This window comes from Rhinolophus hipposideros (genome assembly GCF_964194185.1).
Source record: "Rhinolophus hipposideros genome assembly, chromosome: 15".
NCBI lineage: Eukaryota > Metazoa > Chordata > Mammalia > Chiroptera > Rhinolophidae > Rhinolophus > Rhinolophus hipposideros.
The window spans coordinates 58,500,076-58,525,388 of NC_138061.1; the positions used below are offsets into that span (position 1 = coordinate 58,500,076).

General features: G+C 37.7%; 1 protein-coding gene across 10 annotated transcripts in view; it reads left to right on the forward strand.

The window, feature by feature from the left end:
* The window catches only part of NRG3 (neuregulin 3), a 1,094,354-nt gene that overhangs the window by 1,041,176 nt on the left and 27,865 nt on the right, over positions 1-25,313 (forward strand). For all 10 annotated transcript variants that reach the window (XM_081074700.1, XM_081074706.1, XM_081074702.1 and 7 more), the window contains exons 5-6: positions 10,144-10,246; positions 16,525-16,651. In XM_081074700.1, coding sequence (XP_080930826.1) covers positions 10,144-10,246; positions 16,525-16,651 — 230 coding nt within the window. The remainder of the gene's footprint in view (positions 1-10,143; positions 10,247-16,524; positions 16,652-25,313) is intronic.

Here is a 25,313-nt window from a genome sequence, read left to right on the forward strand (position 1 = left end):
GGAAGGGGACTTCCAGGTAGATATAAGACTGTGTTAAGGATATGGAGCATTTCGATACCCCCTGGTCATCGCAGGTCCTCTGTCTTGATGATTGGGCTGGAAGCCCCCAAGCAGAATTCTTGGTGTTCCTTGCAGTAAGGATCAGGGAGCTTGTTTGATCTTCCAGATATTTTTGTCACGTACAAGGTCTGACAATTAAGTTCAACTTGTTGCAACAATGTTGCTAACCTTTTTTGATATCAGAGGGATTATTCGTTATGAATTTGTACCAACTGGACAAACAGTTAACCAAGTTTACTACTTGGAAGTGCTGAAAAGGCTGCATGAAAAAGTTAGACAACTGGAACTTTTCGCCAACAATTCATGGCTCTTGCATCACGACAATGCACCAGCTCACACGGCACTGTCTGTGAGGGAGTTTTTAGCCAGTAAACAAATAACTATATTGGAACACCCTCCCTACTCACCTGATCTGGCCTCCAATGACTTCTTTCTTTACTCGATGATAAAGGAAATATTGAAAGGAAGACATTTTGATGACATTCAGGACATCAAGGGTAATACAATGACAGTTCTGATGGCCATTCCAGAAAGAGTTCGAAAATTGCTTTGAAGGGTGGACTAGGCGCTGGCATCGGTGCATAGCATCCCAAGGGGAGTACTTCAAAGGTGACCATAGTGATACTCAGCAATGAGGTATGTAGCACTTTTTCTAGGATGAGTTCACGAACCTAATTGTCAGACCTCATAGTCTCTCGGTGACCCACCTTGCCAGTGTGTCTTTGATCTCATTGATCTCGGGGTGAGGATCCATTTCACTTGCCTTCCTTTTTATACCTTAATAAAATAAGTATTCTTTATTGGTTAGCAAGCCATTTAACTTCTTGTTCATTTGTGTCTTCAAATTAAAAAGTACAAACCCCGGTTTCCAACATTCTAAATATTCTTCTCTTTCCTGATTAAGATTAATCCACAGTTCCTTGTAAGGTCCTAATATTTTAATCTATCCTCAGCATCTGTTTATCTTGAAGAACAGAATTCAAGAGCCCCTCTTGTTCTAAGGATACTATAACACCTACTGGAATAAATCCAATTAAACTTAATCCAGTTAAAATGAGGACAAAAAGTCCTAATAAGCCTTTAACCAAGAAATAGATTATGAGCTTGACCTGATGAATAGAAACAAATGCTCAAATTAGGGAGAAACACTAGAATGAAGACTGATTTCATAAATGGTGGGTTCTTTAATGAAGATTGTGATGACTTTTGCTTCTGAGTGTAGACTTTCACTGCAGGGTCTCAGTTAATGAATGCTTGGATAAAGAGGCACCCGACGTATTATTAGTTTGACTCTACAATGAACTATCAAAGTAATCATGCTTTCATTTGGCACCTGGTGGTGGCCTTACATAGGGTCTGATTTGCATATGTTGAATATGAGGTGGTCTAGGTGGAAAAACTTTTGCTCTTATATGACTTACCAATGTGTGTGTGTGTATATTTGTGTGTAGGTCTCACATTACTTGGATGCCGGCACACTTAGGGAAATCATGTTTAAGTCTGATGTCTTATAGACTTAATTAAAAGTGGTAGTACAAAGGAAGATTCCCAAGAGGCAGTGGACCTCTGGGTCCCTGTACTTGGAGGGGCCATGAAGCCACCTTTGAGAACATTTCCCATTCCCTCCCAGATGTAAGACTTACCAGTTAGTTCATCATGGTCACTGACACCTCTATTGTCATTATAGAGACCTCCATAGGGAAATGTATAAGAAAACAGCAACTATGATTTTCTTTTGGTATCACTTTTTTTCTATGTAGTATAGCTTAACACGTTTTTGTGGAGAGACTTCTAGAATCCTAAAGACTTTTACAGTTTCCAAAAGCACCCTTGTCAGGCAGCTTTGCATGCCAGGACCTAAACTGTGAGCTCTCTGGTTTAGCATGCAGTGCTGTAGCCTCTGTGTTTCCCAAGACTTCTGTGTCTCTGGCAATAAGAAGCACACTTTCCTTCTGAAAGGGTGTGTGTGAGGACAGTGTGAAAGACAGCCCATGCCCCAAGGTGGATCGCATGCATCACATCCCCAAAATATCTTTCTGGCAAACTCAAAAGCACTGGTTGATGAATGCAGTGACATAAAAGCAATTTCCTTCAATATGGGTCTCAGGGAACAGACAGTGGGCCTAGTCACAGAACTGCCTGTAGGTAAAGCTAGTATTGCATAAAAGAAGCAGAGTATTTTAAAGGCCTGTGTTTTACTTGAATACTGGTTCCAGGAGAAAAGGGGGAAAGGAAGGAAACTGGCATTTTGTGCATCAATGATATGCCTTCCATTATCCTGGACACTGTATTTGTGCTCTCCTATTGAATCCCTTAACAAATATGTGGGCTATACAGCATTTTCCTCATTTTATTGACAAAGACTATGGATGAGAGAGGATAAGAAGAATGGTAGCTGGTGTTTAAGCTCAGGAGTGCACCCCACCCAACCACGCTGCTCCCTGAGTGAGGTGGGCGACAGGGAGCAGCTAAGGGTAGCAACAGTCTTTCTGAGAGTCTCAGGCCAGGCTGCCTGCCCAAAGGGTTTTTTCCACCGGTGCAATGTTGGTGTCTGAAATTTCACTGTACCATTACCTTCTCTAGTTCCCACCTTTATAACATGAAATATGATCATATGAAAAAATTGAGGAACAAATCCCATGCATAACAGAAAAGGAGAAAGGACCAGAGTTGGGAGCTGGAGGTAATGAAAACACTCTTTACCAATTCCAATTTAAGTGAAGATTGGTTTTTGCCCTCAAAAATGACTTCACAATCTAGGTTTTTCAAAATGAAATGCAAAAATGTTAATATCTCATAGAATAATATGTTACCACATATTCAATAAAACCAAATTAAATAGCCAATGTTCACCCATTTATTCCCCTCCAAATGGCAATTTTATATGATTCAGCCTAATATCTAATGATTACTTGGAGTTAAGAAGTGCAACACTATATATTTTAGCTCATTCAATCCTCACAACTTCTCTACAATGAAGTTAATGTTAGCCCCAATTTACAAGTAAGACGTGACTGCTTTCTGTACTTCTAGATTCTAAATCCAAGCCAAAATGATAGAAAACGGGGTTGGTTTGCACAAAGTACATTTTCCTTGTAGCACATGAAAGATACATGATGGAGGACCCAGGGAATTAAGGGGGCTGCCATCATGATTTCATCAAAGGAGTTTAGGCGGCTTCCTCAGTGACCTCTTCATCACTAAATTAAAGGACTGTATCTTGTTGGCCTATCGGAAGCATTCAATAACCTATCCTCTAGAAAAACCCTTTATGTTTTCCTTCATGACACTATCTTTTTCTGTTACTTTTCTCGTTTGGTTTTTTACCTTTTCCCTCCTCTGGTTGGCTGCTCCTTTTTCATTTCCTCCGCAGGTTCCTTCCATAGCCTTCCATGATATTTTGGAGTTCCCTCAAAGCTCTATCTTAGGCATTCTTCTCTGATTACTCTGTATTTTTCTCTTGGGGCTCTCTTATCAACATGCTTGATTTCAGTATATTCATAGCCCCTAATTATTTATATCCAGGACCCAGTCACCTCCTCTTAGCCTAGATCTACATACTTTAATATTTACTTGGCATCTCTACTTGAATATCTTATAGGTTTTTAAAACTCACTGAGTCCAAAACTGAGTTTGTTACCTTTCCTTCCAAGTCTGGACCTCCTCCAGTATACTCTATCTTAGTTAATGGCATCATTGTTTAGTCCCTTAAGTATTTTCAACCTAATTCCTTTTCACTTCTGTTTGTTTCACTCTCCACCATGGTTGTTACTACTGTCATACAAACATCCCTCATGTCTTACTTGAGCTGATAGAACAGACTTCTAACAGGACAGGACTCTACATTTACTTTATCTCTTCTAATCTTTTCCGCACATTGCAGAGAAAAATAAAAGTAAATATCACATCACACTTCTCTCCTTTCAAATCCTTTGGTACCTTCCTACTGTTGTAATGTCATGTTCATTGCACACGAAATCCCTGTTGCTGCTGTTGCTCTGCTAATCTGCTAAGGAAAAGAGTCTGTGCAAAGGCCCCGGGGTAGGAGATAACTTCCAGATTCCTGAACATGTCATTTTATCTCCTACCACAGAACCTTTGTACAAACTGTTTTCTCTTTCTGGACTGCTCTCTTCATCCCCACTCCTTGACTAGTTGGCTCTTAATCTTATACTTCAGATCTCTGATCTGAATAGGTCCCTATGAATAAGTCAATTTATCATAGTATATGTTTTTGTAACATAATACACCTGCTTGTTATAACATTTATTACATTTGGCATTTCATATTATTGCCTTTATTCTGATAGAGAATTGATATTTATAAAGGTAAAATAATATTTCTGTGGTTAATCTATTAAAATTGGCTAAAACTAAAGTCACATCCAAGATTGCCAAACTCTCAACCCCTTGCTTCCTGCACCTCACCTAGTTCTTGTGTAACACTCTGTGAATCAGAAGAATTGATAGTACCGTCATTGTAACTACACCTAGGTCTATAAATTCACTCACAGCCTTTGGAGTTTTTATGTCACTCTTGATTTAAACACAGGCTTGATTCTGTGCATTTCCCCAGGCTATATTTGACTTTTTGTTCAAATAAGAACAAAAACATCACATAGATTTCATGAGGAAATCATTCAGTATTAATGGATACAATCGTATTTTTTTGTTTTAATTGGTCTTATTATTCATCATTTTCATAATTCTTTTTGTTGGTACAGGCTGGCTGATGTAGATTATCATATGCGAGTTATGCGGATTCCACGACAGTCATCAACTCACGACAATTAAGGGAAATAAAACTTTTTATAGTTGGTACAAGTACTTATTTGTTTCTAAGTTCAATTGGACAATTTAATGAGCTTAAAATGTGAAAAGAATGGCATTCTTTACAATAGCAGTATGCCCAAACAAGATCTCAATGACACATTTTTTTATCCTTTAATTTGAATCTTTCCAAATGTAAAATGGCAACCAATGTTTCCCAGAGCGACGTGACTTTTATTTTTGGTCTGACTTGCCATTAGCATAATTATTGTGAGATCATGTATATTGTTGCTTACATCAGTAGTTTATTCATTTTTATTGCTAAATAATATTCCACTGTTCATTTATCCATTCTCCTGTTAATGGGCATTCAGATTGTTTCCAGTTTTTCACTATTACAAATAAAACTGCTATGAAAATGTATGCATGTAATAAACGTATGCTTTCATTAGTCTTGTGTAAATACCTAGGAATAGAATGGCTGTAGCATAGGGTAGGCCTGTGTTTATAGTTAATAGTTAATAGTTTAGTTATAGTTAATAGTTAATGTGTTAATAGTTTCATGAAACTATTTTTTAAGTGGTTATACCATTCTACCAGAAGTGTATGAGAGTTCAAATTGCTTCACACACTCAGTATGGCCAGTTTTCAATTTAGCCAAATTTTAGCCGTTCTCATAGGGATACCCTGTACCTCATTATAGTTTAATTTTCAATTCCATAATGACTATTTGTGTTGAGCATTTTTTATGTACTTATTTGCCATCTATATATCTTTGGAAAAGTATTCATTCAAATCCTTAGCCATTTTTAAATTGAATTGTTTGTCTTATTATTGAGTACTAAGAGATCTGTAGATATTATGGATACAAATCCATGTTGTTGAATGTATGTTTTGTTGAAACATTTATCCGTAAATATGTACCGTGTTTCCCTGAAAACGGGAATTTTTGCTTCTTTTGGAGGAACAATTAATATAAGACCCGGTCTTATTTTACTATAATATAAGACCAGGTCTTGAATAGAATAGAACAGAATAGAATAGAATAGAATAGAATAGAATAGAATAGAATAGAATAGAATAGAATAGAATAGAATAGAATAGAATAGAATAGAATAGAATAGAAATCTGTTCTTATATAATATAAGACCAGGTTTTATATTAATTTTTGCTCCAAAAGATGCATTAGAACTGAATATCCGGCTAGCTGTTATTTTCAGGGAAACACGGTATGTGCTCCAGTGTTCATTACAGCTTTATTTAGGGTGGCCAAGACATGGAAACAACCAAAGTGTCCTTCGATATATGATTGGATAAAGAAGTTGTAATGTATACACAATGGAATACTATTCTGAAATAAGCAAATATGAAATAATACCATTTGCGACAATATGGATGGATCTTGAGATTATTATGCTAAGCAAAATAAGTCAGACAGAGAAAGTTGAGAACCATATAATTTCACTGATATGTAGTATATAAAACTGAAAACAGCTAAAGAACAAGACAAACAAATGAAGAAACAAAAACTCATAGACACAGACAATAGTTTAGTGGTTACCAGAGGGTAAGAGGGGAGGCAGGTGGTAGATGAAGGTAACAGGGATCCAATATATGGTGATGGAAGGAGAACTGACTCTGGGTGGTGAACACACAATGTGAGATATAGATGATCTATTATCGAATTGTATACCTGAAGTCTATGTAACTTTACTAACAATTGTCACCCCAATAAACTTTAATTTAAAAAAATATAGGGCCGGCCTGGTGGCTCAGGTGGTTGGAGTGCCACACTCCTAATGCCTAGATTGTCCCCTGCATTCCCACGTGGGCCAGTGAGCTGCGCCATCTACAGCTAAGATTGTGAACAACAGCTCTCCCTTGAGCTGGGCTGCTGTGAGCAGCCCGAGATTGGCGTAAACTGCTGTGTGTTGCCATGAGCTGCTGTGAGTGGTGGACCGACTGGCAACCGATTGCCTCAGCGGGGGTGGTGGGGGAGATATATATCGCAGATTTTCTTTCTCAGAATGTGCTTTGCCTTTTCATTTTCATAATGTTGTCTTTTAAAAATCAAACATTGTTAATTTTGATGAAGTCCATTTTATTGATTTAAAAATATTTATAGTTTATATCTTTATGTTGTAGTTAAGGAAACTTTGCCAAACATGGTTATTAACATTTTGTCCTATATTTTCTTCTAAAAGTTTTACAGTATAAAATTTACATTAAGGCCTATTATCCTCTGTGAGTTTATATTTTAATAAGGTAAGAAGTTAGGGTCAATGTTCATTTTTGTGGAAATAGCTATACTATTGTACAATATCATTTTCTGAAAAGATCCTTTCCCATTTAATTGCCTTGGCATCTTTTCAAAAGTCAATTGGCCACATATGTTTCCATATATTTCTGTACTCTCTTGTCTGTTTCATTAATTTATCTGTATAAATAGGCCCATACATTATTGCCTTGATTAATATAGCTTTATAATAAGTCTTGGAATAAAGTAGTTTGAGTCCTTCAACTTTGGTCTCTTTACTGACAAAAGCTGTTTTGGCTAATCTAGACTTTTTGCATTTCCATATAACATTTAGAATAAACTTGTCAATTTCAGCAACAATAACAATACAGTGCTTCATGAGATTTTTTAATAGAATTGTACTCAATCCATCTGCTAACTTGAGGAGAATTGACATCTTAATAATATTGAGTTTTTTATTCAGAAACATGACATATCTCATTTGTTTAGGTCTTTAAATTCTCTCAGTAATGTTTGGTAGTTTTCCGTGTACAGGCCTTGTGTATCTTTTTTCAAATTTATCTCTACATACTTTATATATTTTGATGCTATTGTAAATGATTATTTGTTTGCTACTCAATAGATATTTAATTATTATTTGTTGCTATTACATAGATATACATTTGATTTTGATATCATCTATCTTGCTACCTTATAAAGACTTGCTAAGCTTATTTATTAGTTAACACTACCTCTTTGTAGATTCCATCAGCTTTTCTGCATTGATGATTATGTTTGAGAACAAAGATGATTGTTCTTCTATTCCCAAAATGAATGGCTTTGATTTCTATTTTTGCCTTATTCAATTGACTAAACTTTAAGTACAATGTTGAATCGAAGTGGTGAGAGTGGATATTGTTGCTTTATTCCTGATTTTAGGGAATATTCTGTCTTTTACAATTAGGTATAGATTTTTTCATAGATATTCCTTATCAGGATGAGGAAGTTCTCTTCTTATTCCTACTTTTTGAGAGTCTTAATAAGGAATGAATGTTAGATGTTAGTAATTTTAGTTAGTAGTTAGTAATTGTTTTCCTCTAATCTGATAATTAAATCATTTTTATTGATGATTAAAATTGTAAATTACGTTTATTAATTTAAAAATATTAAACCAAGCTTGCATTCCTTGTATAAACCCCACTTGGTCTTGATGTATTACTTTTAACATCTTGTTGGATTTGATTTCCTAAACATTTTTGAAGAACTTTTGCATCTATGTCAATGAGGGATATATGCCCGTAATTTATTATCTTTTAATGCCTTTGTCCTTTTTTGACATAAAGGTAATGCTGGCATTATAGAATGAATAGGAATGTTTCCCCTTCTTTTTTACTTTCAGTTATTGTAAAGACCCTGAATGACAGAAAAGCATGAGATCCAAAGATACTACACTTTGATAAAAATATAGCACTTTCTCTAACTGAATCATTCCCTAACTTTAGTGTACATGAGAAACTACTTTATGTAAAAGTTTCTTTTACGTAAAGATTTTGATTTAGAAGGTCCAAAATAGATCACACAATTTGCAGTAACAAAGAAAAACCAATCTCCCTCAGGTTATTCTGTTATAGTTGAGCCATGTTCTGAGGATTCTTAGTCTATTCAATGGTTCTCAAAGTATGTTTCACAGAGCAGCACCATTAGAATCACCTGGGAACTTTTTAAAAATACAAATATTCTGTCCTCACTTCAGACTTACTAAATCAAAAATTATCGGAGAGAAAGTGGCAGTCTGCTCTTCAATAGCCCTCAAGTTGACTCCAAAGTTTGAGAATTACTGGACTATGTTAATAAGAGAAAAACAAAAGGTAGTAGATACAGATGCAGTTAATTTTATGTATTTTTTGTTGTAAATAGAGATAATTTCTTCTATACTGACTTTCTTTCCTTTGTAAGATATATGGAAGATCGGAGAGTGAGGGAAGAGAGGCTAAGTTAGATGCTTGAGTAGTGTGGAGAAGGTCTGAATAATCATTAAGAAAATGGGGAAGCAGGCCAATGAGATTGTTAGCCACTGCTGGATGTCAGCTTAAGCAATGTGATTGTCAACCTTTATTGATGTCCATCTTCCCAATCATTCAATATTCTCTCTAATTCTGAACTGTTCAATGTAGTGGGGTGGAGAAGGCAGTGTCTTGGATTCATACAGTTATTTTTCCAAATGGGTAGAAAGGAAGGAGAAAAGGATACAGTAATTGAGGGTATTTGTAAGAGAGTGAATTATAATAATCATGGATCATAGTCTCTATGCTGTATAAAGAAAGAAGTAAGATAAGTAGAGGAAAATTAACAGAAAGACAGTTCTGAGATCTATGGATAAAAACGTCTTCATGAGATGGAAGAACTGATTCAGTAGACATATCTCAGAAAATTAGCTGGGAGTGTAAATGATAATGGCTGAAAAGCAAAATACTTGTTTATGAATTCTTATTGTTTTTATGCGATAGGAAGCTATAATACATGACCTTGATAATAGAGTTTGGACTACTGTGCCAGATCATTGGTATTGAAAAATCACGAAATGGGTGAATAAATATTCACATTCATATTGAAGTTCTCTTTCATGAATGATGTCAATCATAGTAGTATGTGGCTAAATTGGAAATTGACATCCAAGGAATCAATCATAAAATACAGTGGCATCAGTATCATATAATATAAATTGGAAATCATCATTGGCATAGGAAAGTCCTGATGGACACATATTAGTTTATCTGGCAGATTATTTTGAATCCCACCATAGTTTCAAAATTGTATGCCCCCAGTGTGTCCTAAAGTCATGGAATGTCTTTTGATAATGAGATTCATAATTGGGATATCTATGTATGAATTGTGATTTCACTATGCAGATACAAAAAGTAATTGAATCATAATAACTTCCTCATATTTTCCTATTTATGGCAGGAGCAAAAAAAGTTTGCTTTGAAAGTCTCCTACCAGCTCAGAAATACAAGAATGGCAGTTGTTTCTACTGTGCCTTTCTCACATCTATTCTAATTCTGTTTTTCAAATTCACAGAGAGTGAAGAAGTTTACCAAAGGCAGGTGCTGTCAATTTCATGTATCATCTTTGGAATTATCATCGTGGGCATGTTCTGTGCAGCATTCTACTTCAAAAGCAAGTAAGATCATTTTTTCTCAAGTGTTAAAAGGTTACTTCTCAGAGGAAGCACTTTGTCTTTCTTTAAGTTCGCAGGCTTTGCTCCAGGCAGAGGGATCTGTGCAAATGGGTCCATCAAACATGTACAAATGACTTAGAATCCTTTGTAGACTGTGGTGTGTGCAGCATGTGCATACGTGTGTGTGATTTATCTTCATTCACATCGTTACCGATCCTCTCTGTGATCCTGAACACTCTATGTTCTTTGTATATTTCGGTTACCCGCCAGAATTAAATGCTCAGTGTCTACCTGTGACTAAGGGCTTAACTCTTCTGAACAGAGATATCACTGCTGTAGACCTAAACATTATCAACCAGTATCTAGCCTTTAAAAAAATTACACACACACACACACACACACACACACACACACACACACACACATCTCCACACTTGCCCTTTCATAGTGTTTTTATGTGATACCCCTAAAGGGGTTTTACCAAATATGAAATATGAATATTATAAAATCTATTGTGATTCACCAGTTGGTATGCACATCTCAAATATGCCCTATACTTCCCTGGCCAAGAAACCAGAACTTCTGCAGATAAAGGTGCTTATCTGTGACTAATAAAGAAGAACAAAAAATATACATAATATATATATGTATATATAATACATGTATATTTATTTTCAATGAATTTTGATAAAGATGTTTTATTTATGGAAATGGTATAATCTGCACTTCAAATAGGAAATGCAGATAAAAATATTAAATTTCTTGGTTTCTTATAAGGAATGTAGACATAAAGAAGTTGGCACAGATTCTATTCCTAAAACTTGTCTGAAATCCACACCAACGTGTAATTGCTTTTCATTGAATATACATTTTTCTACCCATTTGCTCTTCTAGAAATGGATCAATTTCCAGATATAGTATGATTTACCTCTCTGCATGTTGTGTATGTTGATCTTTGAAAAGAACAGCCATTATGATTTAAAAAAATACCAGAAACTCAGGTATGAAACCAGAATTAGTAACTATTACTTTTAATAAACAATTTCAGAATATTTCAGGTTTAGATTTTCAGAATTATTGTGAAAATAGTAAAGATAGAGCACACATACCCCAGACCCAGTTTTCCCTATTATTGTCTTAAATTATTGGTATGCTTCCTTTAATACTGATACATTATTACAACTAGAGTTCATACTTCCAGATTTCTTTAGTTTTTACCTAATGTACTTTCTTCGTTCCAGGGCCGCATCCACGATACCACATTACATTTAATTATCCCATCTCCTAGGCAACTCTTGACTGTGACAGTTGTTAGTGTTCATTTTTAAGCACTTACTCTTCGTCAGACACACTGGGCTTTTCATGGATTATCTCCCAATCCTCACAACAATTGGAATCGTGCATCATTGCTGCATTTTTCAAATAATATTAGCATTTTACTTTAAAATATTAATTTGTCAAAGCCGCACAGTAGAAAATTGCAGATAGGGTCTTTGAATTCCCGTGGTTCTAGTTTCAATCACGTAGTCTAAACCACTCTCCCACAGCAGCTGCTTGGAGTGAATCAGGAAAGTCATGCCCTGGTGTCTGTATTTGTCTAGGGTGGTTGTGCGGCATCCTTTTTTCGTGTCAGCCAGGCCTGTGTTCAAATCTTCAGGTTGCCACTTTCTTATTATGTGTTATTATGCAAATTACACCCAGTCCCTTAGCCTCAGTTTCCTCTTTGGTAAAATGTGGCCAAAAATAATATCTACCTTCTAGAATGTGTTAAGGATTAATGGGATAATAGTGTAAAGAGCACACCATAGAGTTTAAAAGAGTAAATACTCAATGAAGCCTTGCTATAGTTAACACCTCCAGTTTTCCACACTGGAACTTAGAGGCTGGGTAAGTACAGAGTGAAGTGTTCACAGGAGCGCGAAAAGGGTAATCACACCCCATAGGGCGTTAGAAGGGTCTCCTTGAAAGTGCTGTATGCAAGAAAGAAATTGTGTATTTAACAATAAGCAAATTACTATGAAGAAGTACTTAATCACCTATTTTTGGAGTATAATTGGCAGTTGTACCACATTTACATGAAAGACTGATTATAACAATCACAAGAACAGAGAACAGCTGGATAACTAGAGACTCTCTCTCTCTGGGCAGCCAGTGGGCTCTGAGATGAGCGTCTTTTCCTGGGGCTCAGAGAGCTGTCAGAGAGTTTAATGGAAACACTGCGCTACATCAGATTCATTATGGGTAGCTCAGAGGACTGACCCAATGGAGGAATGCTAGTCAGGATGTTGTCCTGCCTGCCCAGGTGGGACACATTTTTATGAAAAATAAATAAGAAATATGAGAATGATAAAGTAATAATAAAAAATGAAGCCTTTTCCAAGTGGAGTTATAGTTCTCATTAGAGTATATTTCCTTCTTCTAGTACAATTTCCAGGCATGGTCTTCCTTTATTTTTCTTTGCCTGAGAGGAATACCCGACCCCACACCAGGCATCTAATCCATATAGCTGAAAGCAATGTTAATTTTTATAACAACCAAGCACAAGATTCTCTGTGCTCATGCTTGGAATTCAAATTCCCTTCCCAAAACCTTGAGCAGACTCTACCTTGACCTTTCCTTACCTTCACACGTACGCTAAGGTTGTGTATATGTGTATAATTTCTTCACTTCATCTTAGAACTTCCAAGTCTTCTAGGATTCTAGGATCTGTCCCTCTTTGGTTTCAAATAAATTCACCTGAACTTCCATTTTATATGCTGGGATTCATAGTTCCTGGCCAAAGAAAGTCAGGACTTACGAAAAAGCTCACATTCTCTTGGTCATATATATTTTAGTTCCCATAATCCTTCAGATCCCACCACTTTGGTCCTGTCTCCATTCTCTTGTCAGCCTTGGTATGGCATGACCTCACAGATAGACTAATAAGCAAATTATTAGGTGATGAAAGTTTGAAGGCAGGTAATATGATGCAGTAGCAGTGAGGAACACCTTCTTCAATTCAGAGGATTTTCTGACTGAGTTAATTAAGCTCCAACAATTCTAAAGGACCCAATGAAAGAAATTCTCGTCACTCCCAGTAAGTCCATACAGTCCCATAAGGAGTTACTAGAGCTATTAATTGAGCCTTTCCAATCTGGCTGACATGGCTTACCTGGCAACTATAAATTCTTGCAGGTTTTCCTTTTAATTTCAACTCATGTGGGTAAGACATGTGAGGCTGGCTGTAGGAGTCCTTAGTAGACTCTGGACATGCAGGCCATAATTCAACTCTAAGAACGGAATTGGGATAGGAGGGGAAATGTTCCAGGAGCAGAAGTTGGGGCAAATAATTATCACAACTGGTAAAACACTGGAGGAGAAAGGAGAACTGGTGCTATCAGTAAAAAGCTGATATGGTAGCCACCTGTCCTGACTGTTGGTTATCACCCTCTGAAGTAAGAGATTTTAGGTCACAAAGAAAGCCTCTTACAGGTGGATAGTCGGTGGATGCTCTGATATGCTCTACGCTTCTCTTCAGCAGTGAAGGTCTTAGTTCCCTAGTTGCTAAAACACAGTTATGATAACAGTTACCTTTCTCAGGCACATGCTCTCGCCTGAGATAGCCCACGTCTGATGACAGGGCAATGTGAGGCTCTGAAGGCCTCAACTTCTGTCCCAACTTGGGGTATAGGGTACAAGGCCATGCCAGTTTCAAAGCTTCCTTTGGCACTTGCTGAGATCTTCACTGGATTGCATCACATACCAACACCTCCTTCTGCCCAGTCCTGCTTCCTTCCCTTTGCTTCCACAGATGTTGACCCAAAGAGCCCTCCCTAGCAAAACCCTAGAGGCTATAACCGTTTCAGCCTCTACTTCCCTAGGAGCTCAACCTGCAGTGTGACAAGTAATGTTTACTAACAGGCTTGTGATACCTGATATTCTACAAATTACATCTCATTTGTAATTATATCTCTCTGGCCTTCTGATTAATTGGGCCAGAGAAACTGAAAAGTCAATGAATTATACAATTGAAACACTGACATTGGCAGGCTAGTAGTGTTCCTGTGTGCATGGCCCGTATGTTGTCTTCCCCAGAGCGACTGCTCTCACGAGAGGGCTAATGGTTCTGTGGTCCAACGCTGCTCATTTCCTCTGTTCCCATTTTCTGGGGGAAGGTAGGAAAAACGAAAAATGTGCATGCCTGGGAGAGGGGAGCGATGATGGAGAAGAAGGCAGGCACAGAAAAGAAGGCCCATTTATCCTGGAATATTAGCGAGTCAGGGCTTGAGTGAGAAGGAAATAAAGGAAAGCAAATTATAAAAGGATTTAGGAAATGCAGTCTGACATTTTATGAGGAAAATTCCTTTAGAGGTTTACATTTCACAGACACTGAATTATGGAATGACTTAAAAGGTAGTATTCCTACTATTTAATTCTTAGGAGAGTAATTGGGTTCTCTCTCTGTGCCAGGCCCCCTCTCACTGCTTCATGATGATTTCCTCGGGTAGACTGTTTGCTTCATCAGTAAATCCCTGATAGGATTTTGTGGCTCTAATGTGTTTCTTAAAATGCTGATTGGATAGATTTGTTTTTAACAATAGGTTACAAATTAGCTGTTAGAAAGTGGATAGATTATTACAACTGGATTAAAGCAACTAAGAGTCCTGGAGACAAAAGCCCCCCAAATAATTGAAAAGATAAAAGAAATGGTTAAACAAACAGAGAACATCACACTGGTGTTGCTCCAAACCTCCAAATCCTGTGGCAAATACTGTCTCTTGCTCAGGAGCGATGCCGTTAAGACAACCTTTTCTCTTTTATCTTTTAGCCAGTGTCCTGATTCCCCTGTAGTATCTGCCTGTATAACTAAGCACGCTAAATGATGAGGACGGGGACACATTTACACTTCACATGGGCGTTCACATTTAATTTCCCCAGTATCCCTGGAAGAGAGCTTTTACAAACTCCCTTTGCAGATAAGGAAACTGAGGCTCAGACAAGCTTAGGAAATAAATCACTTTGATGTAGGAAATCCAAACAAACCTGGGGGGTGGCAGAGGATTCAAGTCCCAGTTGCTCTGTCTGAGACCATACTCTGTGGAGTGCTGCCTGGCTGGAGAAGCTCCCTGCAAGAGCCAGTGCACCTACGCCACCAAAAGGGAAGAGGCAACATTCAGGGGAGGTGATTCTGCAAAGCTTATTTGTTTGCGTGGTGTGGTTTGGTTTGGTTTGGTTTGTTTGTTTGTTTGTTTGTTTTATGGGCAGTGAGTCTTCTGCTGGTAGGTAATTGCTGTAAAGCTCTTGGGAGAGGAAAGCTTGGCGATAATTTGCTGCATCCATCTTGGTTAGCCAGCCACTGAATGACTCAAACAGCCACCCCACATATGCGAGCAGGCCTACTTTACTTGGAGTCCAAAAACTGAGAGTAGCCTCAGCCTTCCCACTGAGAAGCTGTGGGACCATGGGAAAGAGGTTGACAGTTCTGAGTGGTAGTGAAGAATACAGAGTATGCAGCTAGACTGGCTGGTTCAAGTCCAGCTCTACCACTTCCTAGCGATGTGACTCTGAGCAAATTCTTTAACTTTCTGTGTCTCAGTTTCATCTACTCAATGAGCATAGAATTAATGCCCCGTGACACAGAAATCTTGTGAAGAATAAGTGAGTTGACACATGGAAACCACTTAAAATGATGTTTGGTACATAGTGGGCACTCTTTAAGAGTTAACAATTTTTATCACTTGCAAAGAAATATTTACAAAGGGATAAAAATCATTATATTCAGGGTTGATGGTAACAACAAATTAGCTGTTTCAAAACTGTAAAAAAAAGAAAATGAACACATGTTATGGTACATACTTCAGCCATGCAGTCAAGCTATACAGATTTGAATTATACCCATATAAATATAACTTTGCAAGTATGTTATATGTGGCTGCTAGATGCAAGCTTCACATTTGCCTACGTGTTCCTTCTTCAGAGCATTTCTAATTCTTTGCAGCTGAAGCCTCAGTGTTAGGGACCTCTTGTACCTACGGGGGTGAGGAAATGCATTATATTTCTGTCTGCCTTCAGAGCACAATTGGATGCGAATCCCTGGATGATGATGGGTACTACCACCTTCTCTTCAAATTGGAAGTATTTCTTGGTGGGGTTGAAAATAAGGGAAGGATTCCCTTTGTTAATGAAGTTTATTTAGCTTTAGTAAATGACAAATATAGGTGATGGAATGAATGAACCTCAAAGAAATATGCATAGAGTTAACTTATGTAGCTATTTATATATCTATTTCTTTAAACCTGCAGGAAACAAGCAAAACAAATTCAAGAGCAGCTGAAAGAGCCACAAAGTGGTAAAAACTACAGTCTCAAAGCATCCAGCACAATGGCAAAGTCAGAGAGCTTGGTGAAAAATCACGTCCAACTGCAAAATGTAAGTGACATGTCTCTGCATCTCTTCCCACAGCCCACTCAGTGCTCCCGGTCCAGAAAGGTTAGGGAGCCTACAATCAGATATATATATATATATATATATATATATATATATATATATATATATATATACACACACACATACACATACATATATATGTATATATGTGTATATATATATGTATGCATGTATATATGTATACATGTATATATACATATATACATATATATATTTAATATTATAGATTTTTCCTTAAATCATCAATCAGTGTGTGTACATGAATGCATATATGTGCTGGATGAAAGAAAAATTAAATATCAGCTCTTGATTACAATGAGTAATAAAAATTAGTTTCTGGAAGCAAAAAGAGCTTCAGTTGTTTGTTCCATAATCACTTATTGAATCCTTATTCTGTGTCATAAATTGTGCTAGGCACCAAGGATACAATGATGCCTACTATATGGAAACTTATGTGTAATAAGAAATACAAACACCAGAATCAGAGGAGGTGTGTGGTCCAAGATGGTTACTATTGCAACAGAGAGGCCAGCAAAGGAATGTGGGTTGGGGTAGGTATAGAGGCTGCCTCTTGAGCTGGGTTTTGAAGAATATGAAAGGTTCGTCAGATAGTCAAAAAGCAAAAGACAAGAGACTAGAACACACAGAAAGAATAAAGTCATGTAATCCTACGAATGCGTGCTATGTTCAGGCACCTCCATGGTAAGGGGTATGAGAGAAATCAGAGGTGAGAAAGGTGAGAGGTGAGAGTTGTGGTCCTATAGTCAGCACTTCCTAAGCCTTAAACAGATACCAGGACTTGAAGTTAAATACACACTCTGAATCCTACATCTTTCTAAAGTAGTTTTAATCATTTCTGAGATATATTGCAAAACACTTAAGACAAGTGAATAACATCAAAGACGTACTGAAATATTCCTCTCAGGGTAGCAACTCTTTGCCCCCACAAAGGATTGCACTTCCAGATTTTAGGCACAAAACAAAGGAACAAAGGCCATGGTATAAACCTAGTATTTGAGTATAATAGGCAATCACTCAGGACACATGTGCACCCCTCCAAATGTGTAAATGGCTCAGAATTTATACATCATTTATGATTCTAAGAATCACGACTCAAAAAGTCACCATTATGTTGGGCATAACAGATGTACTTAGACGTTTAATGTGGAATTCATAAATCAGAATTGTTTCCCAGCAAAATTTTGTTTAACTTGTAATCATGGCTATTTGTGGGGATTGTTCTTCACTGAAGCAGAGAAAATACTTTTGCTAATGATTTCTAATAAGTAGTATTCCACCAACCTAAATCAAACACAGTGATGGAGGGCTTCAATTATTCAGCTACTGGACCTGTCAAAGATAAGCAAAGCCAGCCACTGGTTAAAGTAGTAAGGACAGATTGGAATCAGGAATACACTAATGCATTATGGAAAAGGTTGCAGTGTGAACTGAACTGAACTTCAATTTGTGCAGAGGTGACTGGGTGTTTTAAAGAAAGAATTAGGGAATAAGGAAGGCAAACAGTGGGGGCTTAAGGATCAGAAAAGGGAAAAATTACAGAGTTGGTCAGTGTAAATGTGATTAGGCCAGCTGTGTCTGTTAGTTGGCAATTATTGAATGTAGGATTCTGTACTTCCACGGAGGCTCTATCCTTCCTATGGATTACATTTCGGAGAAATGGCTTTCAGGTCTTTGAGAGACAGTTCAGAGGTGTAGGAAATGCATATACATCTCAAAGTGACAAAGGAAGCTTTACAATTTGTAAGCCCTTTTTAGTAAATGCTTTAGAAAAGGGAGGTCAGAGGCCTCAGGTGTTGGCTAGAAAAAACAATAAATTCCTTTGAAGTCCTTGAGTTTCTTTGTTTGTTTGTTTGTTTGTTTTCAGGCAGGCCCTTTAAGCATGGCTAGAGTCATCCTAGGGGTACAGCCTTTAGCTGTTAGAAACAATGTTAGAGTTTACTCAAGTCTTTTAGTGTGGTGGTGAATGAATGGCATCATTTGTGCTGAGAATCTGCAATTTTGATAGGCCCAAGTTGAAGCCTGATCAAAAAGTTCGCTCAGAGGAGCCTGTCTGTCTAGTTTGGTCAAGAGTCTTTGTCATCCCTATGCATTTTACAGGGTTGCAGCCAGAACACACACAGAGTTTTGTTTCTGTACCAAACATGTATGATTAATAGCATTTTCTGTCTGATCTATGATCTCCACAAACTAATTTAGTTGGGAGATGGCACAATGGTTCACAAAGTGGCCACTCACAATTTTCTCATCCTTCCCCTCCTCGTAAACATTCATGTTCTTTCCTACTGCTCTTTCCTACTATTAAAGCAATATTATTATAAAATAAACTGCACTCCTCTGCTCCCCTCAACCTTCATTTGATTGGAATTATTAGGGTTAGAAACACAAGAAAGAAATTACTAACTGTGGGGATTCCAACACTGGAAATACCTTTGGGTACAGATGGTTTGATTTTCTTTTTCTCTCCCTCCCCCCCTGCTCTCCAGTCCGCCTCTCCAAGACTTTTTGTGTGTTGGCACAGGGCAGCAGACTGTGGGCTCAATTGGATTATTCCCATAGGGTGTCAGACAAGATGTGGGAAAGTGTCCTTATATATTCACCTGTTTTTAATAAAGAGGGTTATGTGTAAGACCTTTTGTCTCTGAGTTGTGGCGTGGTCACCTAGGATAACACATTTCAAGAGATCATCGGTATAAAGGGCTGCAGAACTTGGGAGATCAGGCAGAGAACAGACAGGAGAGGATGGCATTGAAGGACCTTGAAAAAGGAGAGTAGGTGCATTGAAGAGACATGCATGGCGATGTGGGGGGCTAAAAAATACTTTTTCTCCTATCTTCTACGTTCTTCAAACTGGGCGAATAATTCAAATGACATACAGCAGATTAGCTGGAGAAAATCAAATTTTAATACATGTCCCTGGGGAATTCTCATGAGCATTAAAATTTCAAAGACAGGCAAAATTGGGTCTATATGACATTTTGGACAAAGGAGAAAAGGGGGGACCAGGGTCTTAGATTTTAAAAGTGAAAATGGGCAATTTATAGATCATTGAAAAAGAGCAGGAACATACATGTTAGGCAAATTCTTTCTGGGAAACCCAGCAACAATGGGACCTAGGAGGTGATCTAGTTACCAGGCCCCTGCCAGGAGCCTTCCTGTCTCCTATACTTAATTCAAATTAAACTCAGATGAATATGCTAAGATTTCCTTCCTGGAGCATGTCTTTCCAACTGAATTTCTGGGGCAGGAAAGGGGGAGGGTCAAAAGTTTTTTTTCTGAATCTTTTGTTTCTTAATAACCAGCTTAAATCAATATCCCAAAAGGCCATTTTCGGGTTGCAAAACTTTGGTCCCCTTCACCAGCCATAGCATTCTACGCATTGTCAGCTTGGGCTCAAGGGACTGCCTCTGCAGGTCCCTTCAACAAGACTAGACTGAGATGAATAAATTGCTTTCCCAAAGGCACATATCAATTTCTGGAAAGCAATGTGGGTCACTGCCAGCTTTGTTATCTCTTTGTCAACATTTCTTTTGCTAGTTTAATAGGAGAAAAATGGTATATGTTTTAAATTTGCATTTCCCTATTTGAGAGTGTAAGTATAATATTTCTAGTCGAATTTCCACTGTGGTAAATTACATGCTGATCCTCTTGCTCCTAAGTTTATTACAAGTGTCAAATAACAATTCAACTGCAGTTTTTCATGTCATTTGTTATGGGAGAAAATAGTAATGAAGAATACATATCAATAATCCATTAAAAAAGAACTGAAAATTTTAAGAACATTTGCTTTCCTTCAATGATGTGCTTAAGAAATATAAGAGGCACGTCGGACATCTGTGCAGTGGAGGTGAAGCACAAGTAGTCTTAAGGATGTGTGACTAAGAACTTCTGTATTAAATTGCATATTAAAATGCAAATGTATTGAAGAAAGATCGGGAAAGCATTTTTCCTTTGTAGGTCTATATATCTTTTTCTTTTGGCAAGAGACATGAGGAAATACCAATGTCAATGATAATAGCAAAAAATGATAAATGAAATAGTGATAATAGTAATAGAAAATAATACGTATTGTTTACATGCATAGAATTATGCTAAATAATATACATGCATTGACTCATTTAGCCCAAACAATAATTACTTAATTTCCACCCATCATGTGCAGAAGAAAATGGGGCTCAAAGTTTGAGAAAGTTAGCTTCTGTCAGACAGCTGGTGAATAGCTGAAAGCCAAACCCGCATCCTTATAACTCCGTGGTATTCAAAAGGGGGCAATGTTGCCCAAGAAACATTTGACAAAATCTGGAAATACTTTGGGTGTTACAATTTGGGAATGATGTTCTACAGGTATCTGCAATGTTTCCCCGAAAATAAGACCCAGCTGGACCATCAGCTCTAATGCATCTTTTGGAGGAGCAAAACTTAATACAAGACCCAGTATTATATTATATTATATTATATTGTATTGTATTGTATTGTATTGTATTGTATTGTATTATATTATATTATATTATATTATATTATATTATATTATATTATATTATATTATATTATATTATATAGCCAGTCTTATATTATAGTAAAATAAGACTGGGTCTTATGTTAATTTTTGCTCCAAAAGATGCACTAGAGCTGATGTTCCTACTAGGTCTTATTTTTGGGGAAACATGGTATGAGTAGAGGGGCAGAGGTGCTGATAAATATCCTGCAATGCCCAGGATACCTCCTCACCACAGAAAATTATTCTTCCCAAATTTCATATGTGGTGAGAAAGTCGAGAGTCCCAGCTCAAGTTACAAAATGTGTCTATTAGGGAATTCTGAGAGCCTAGCCTAGGAGTTCTATCACCAACCTTCCCACTGCAAGCATTTATTTTCACTACATGGACGGTGCCAGTTTATCCAGGAACACTATAATTTTCTTGAAGTGAAAATTTCCTACTTGCTTACTATATCGGGCAAATCTGTCTTTATTTTATCTTGAAGCCCAGGTTAGCTACTTGAAATTCTCTGCAAATTGCAGTGTTTTAACAAATGAATTGGCTGTGTCTGGCATTCTCTTAAATTCATTACACATTCATGGGGAAGGGTTTCCCTTTACAGTTATGTAACAGGACATGAAATATCTAGTTCAGTGAAGCAACATGACAGCCTGGAAACACTTGACTAGGGTTGCAGAACTAGATCTACCAGTCGCTTAGAAGTATCTAGTCCCGCACCATCATTTACAAAGGAAGTATTTGTGACTCAGAGAGATGAATTGACCTCATTTTCTGTGTCATTGGTGAGAGAGAGAGAGCTGGGGCTAGAATTATAACCTCCAGACCAGTCGAGGGTACTTCTCAGCCTGGTTCAGGGATGAGAAAGAGAAATGATCAAAAGTGAGATGATCCATGTATTCTAGAAGTACCAGGCACTGTGTGAAGGAACAAGGATATAATGATGACCAAAACTGACACTATCCCTACTTTCAAGGAGCTTACTGATTACTGTAGGTGATAGATACGAAATAAGAATCCCTCACAAAATGTGCCAAATCCTACAGCCAATAGTGAACAGTGCTGTTAGAGCTTACAGAAGGCAGGTCAGGGAGTTAACCTGACAATAGGAATAGCAAAAGATTCTCTGTTTAGAGGGCATAAATAACGTTCTCAGTCCCTGGCTGAAGGGACACCTGCTTGAGGTGGGTGGTGTAGTGGGTGGTGAAGGGGAGGAGTGAACAGGAGTGCTTGTTCTGCCTGGTGTCTGGAAGGGGTGTCTAGATATATTAGTTTGCTTCAGTGGAAATGTGTTAGTTTGACTGCAGTTGTTAATAGTTCTTTCTGCTCTGGTACATGGTGCCAAAATTCTCAAAATGGCAACAATGGTCAAGATGTTTTTAATTACTTGCTTTAGAGATCCAGATGAAATCATGTTCTAAAACATAACCACTCACTTTCACTATCCTCTGGGCTTGTAAGTCAGACTTGAAATAAAGAACCTTTTGATACAGACATAGGTAAGCTGGGAGCAATGCCAAAAGTGTGTGTGTCACATGCACTTGAGTCGGCTCCAATTCCCGGCGACCCTATGAATGAGTGACGTCTTCCATGTCCTGTCCTCACAGCCCTACTCAGCTACTGTAGACTCAGTCGATGGCTTCTTTGTGGAGTCAATCCATCTCATATTTGGTCTTCCTCTTTTCTGCTGCCTTCTAATATTTTCCCCAGCATGACTGACTTTTAGCAGAAAGACAGACATTTAGAACTATTTAAAAATAGCCTCCCTCCTGCCTTTATTGCCTGGGGTTCCAGACCAGGTGATCATCAGTTCCGTCAACACTGCTTTCCAACACAGACACTGTTTTCATTTAACCTTCTGCCTCCCACTGCGTACAAGCTGCAGAGCTGGAAACAATGTCATGCTGCTCTACTTCCAACACAGGCCTGCCTACTTCATTTGGCTGGTCTATTAATTTCAGTGCACCACCAGCAAAGTGTTGTTAGGAGCAAGGCAGGTGATGGAGCAAACAACAGGGACCGTCCAACAGCACCTGCAGCACCTCCACAAGGCAGGATGTTGGGGAGGCAATCAGCATGAGGCTGCCCCAGGAAACAACTGTATTGACCAGTGCCTATGTGTGTGTTTAAAAGGAAATCGGTTCAGCTCATGCTGGAACCGACCCGTGAATGGACTGTAGCATCTCTTCCTTCATATTAAAGCGACATTTTGTACATTATACCAAGTGATATTTTTTTTTGTTTTTGTTTTTAAATTAGTTTCAGGTGCACAAGACAAAGTAATACTAAGACATTTATCATTTATATTCCTCACACTGTGTGAACCCCCCTCCCCTCATCCACTATCCCTCTGACATTGCACAGACCCATTACATTTTCACTGTCTCTGTTCCTAATGCTGTACTCCACTTATTGTAAGTATATACATACATACATATATATACATATATATATGTAAAATTATAGTTGACATTCATTATTGTTCATCTTCAGGTGTACAGTGCAGTGATCAGGCACCTACATCATCCCTGAGGTGGTCTCCCAAATGGGACACGTGTCCATCGGATACCCTACAAAATCTTTACAACATTATTGATTACGTTCCGCAAAATAATTTTCAAAACCCCATGGCCATCTTGTGGTTACCGACTGTTTTCTAATCCTCTCACCTTCCCCTTTATCCCCACCCCCTACCCATCCATCAACCTTCATAGTTTTTCCTATTTGTCTCCAAAACTGGTTCTGATTAGTTCATTCACTTATTCTTTTCTTTAGATTCCGCAAATAAGTGAGATCGTATGGTATTTGTCTTTCTCTGTCTGACTTATTTCACTTAACATAATGTTCTCCAGGTCCATCCACGTTGTTGCAAATGGTAAGATTTCTTTCCTCTTTATGGCTGCGTAATACTCCACTGTATAAAATGTACCACAGTTTCTTAATCCAGTCATCTACCGATGGGCATTTCGGTTGTTTCCATGTCTTGGCTATTGTGTACAGTGTTGCAATAAACATAGGAATGCATAAAGATTTTTGAATTGGAGTTTTGGATTTCTCCGGATAGATACCTAGGAGTGGAATTGCTGGATCATAAGGTAGTTCCATTTTCAGATTTTTGAGATACCTCCATACTGTTTTCCACACTGGCTGCACCAGTCTGCAATCCCACCAACAGTGCACTAGCGTTCCCTTTTCTCCACATCCGTGCCAGCATTTGTTGTTTGTTGATTTATTGATGATAGCCATTTTGACTAGGGTGAGGTGGTATCTCATTGTGGTTTTTATTTGCATTTCTCTGATGGTTAGCGAGGTTGAGCATTTCTTCATATGTCTGTTTGCCATCTGAATGTCCTTTTTAGAAAAATGTCTCTTCATGTCCTCTGCCCATTTTTTAATTGGGTTGTTTGTTTTTTTGGAGTTGAATTGAGTGAGTTTTTTATAAATTTGTGATATTAACCCTTATCAGACATATCATTGGCAAATATCTTTTCCCATTCAGTAGAATCCTTTTTGTTTTATTGATGGTTTCCTTTGCTGTGAAAAAACTTTTTAGTTTGATGTAATCCCACATGTTTATTTTTTCTCTTACTTCCCTCGCGCAAGGAGATATATCAGTAAAAATCTTACTCAGGGTAATGTCTGTGAAGTTTCTTCCTATATTTTCTTCCAGGTATTTTATTGTTTCAGATCTTACATTTAAGTCTTTAAAAAGCCATTTTGAATTTATTTCTGTATATGGTGTAAGGAGGTGGGTCCAGCTTCATTTTTCTGCATGTGTCTGTCCAGGTTTCCCAGCACCATTTATCGGATAGACTGTCTTTACCCCACCGTACATTCTTGTTTCCATTGTCGTAGATTAAATGGCCACATAGGCATGGGATTTATTTCTGGACTCTCTATTCTGTTCCATTGATCTACGTGTCTGTTTTTATGCCAGTACCATACATGGTACTGTTCCATTGATCTATGTGTCTGTTTTTATGCCAGTACAAACCACGCTGTTTTGATTACTGTAGCCTTATAGTATAACTTGATGTCAGGTATTGTTATACCTCCCACTTTGTTCTTATTTCTCAAGATTGTTGAGGCTATCTGGGGTCTTTTATGGTCCCATATAAATTTTAGGATTAT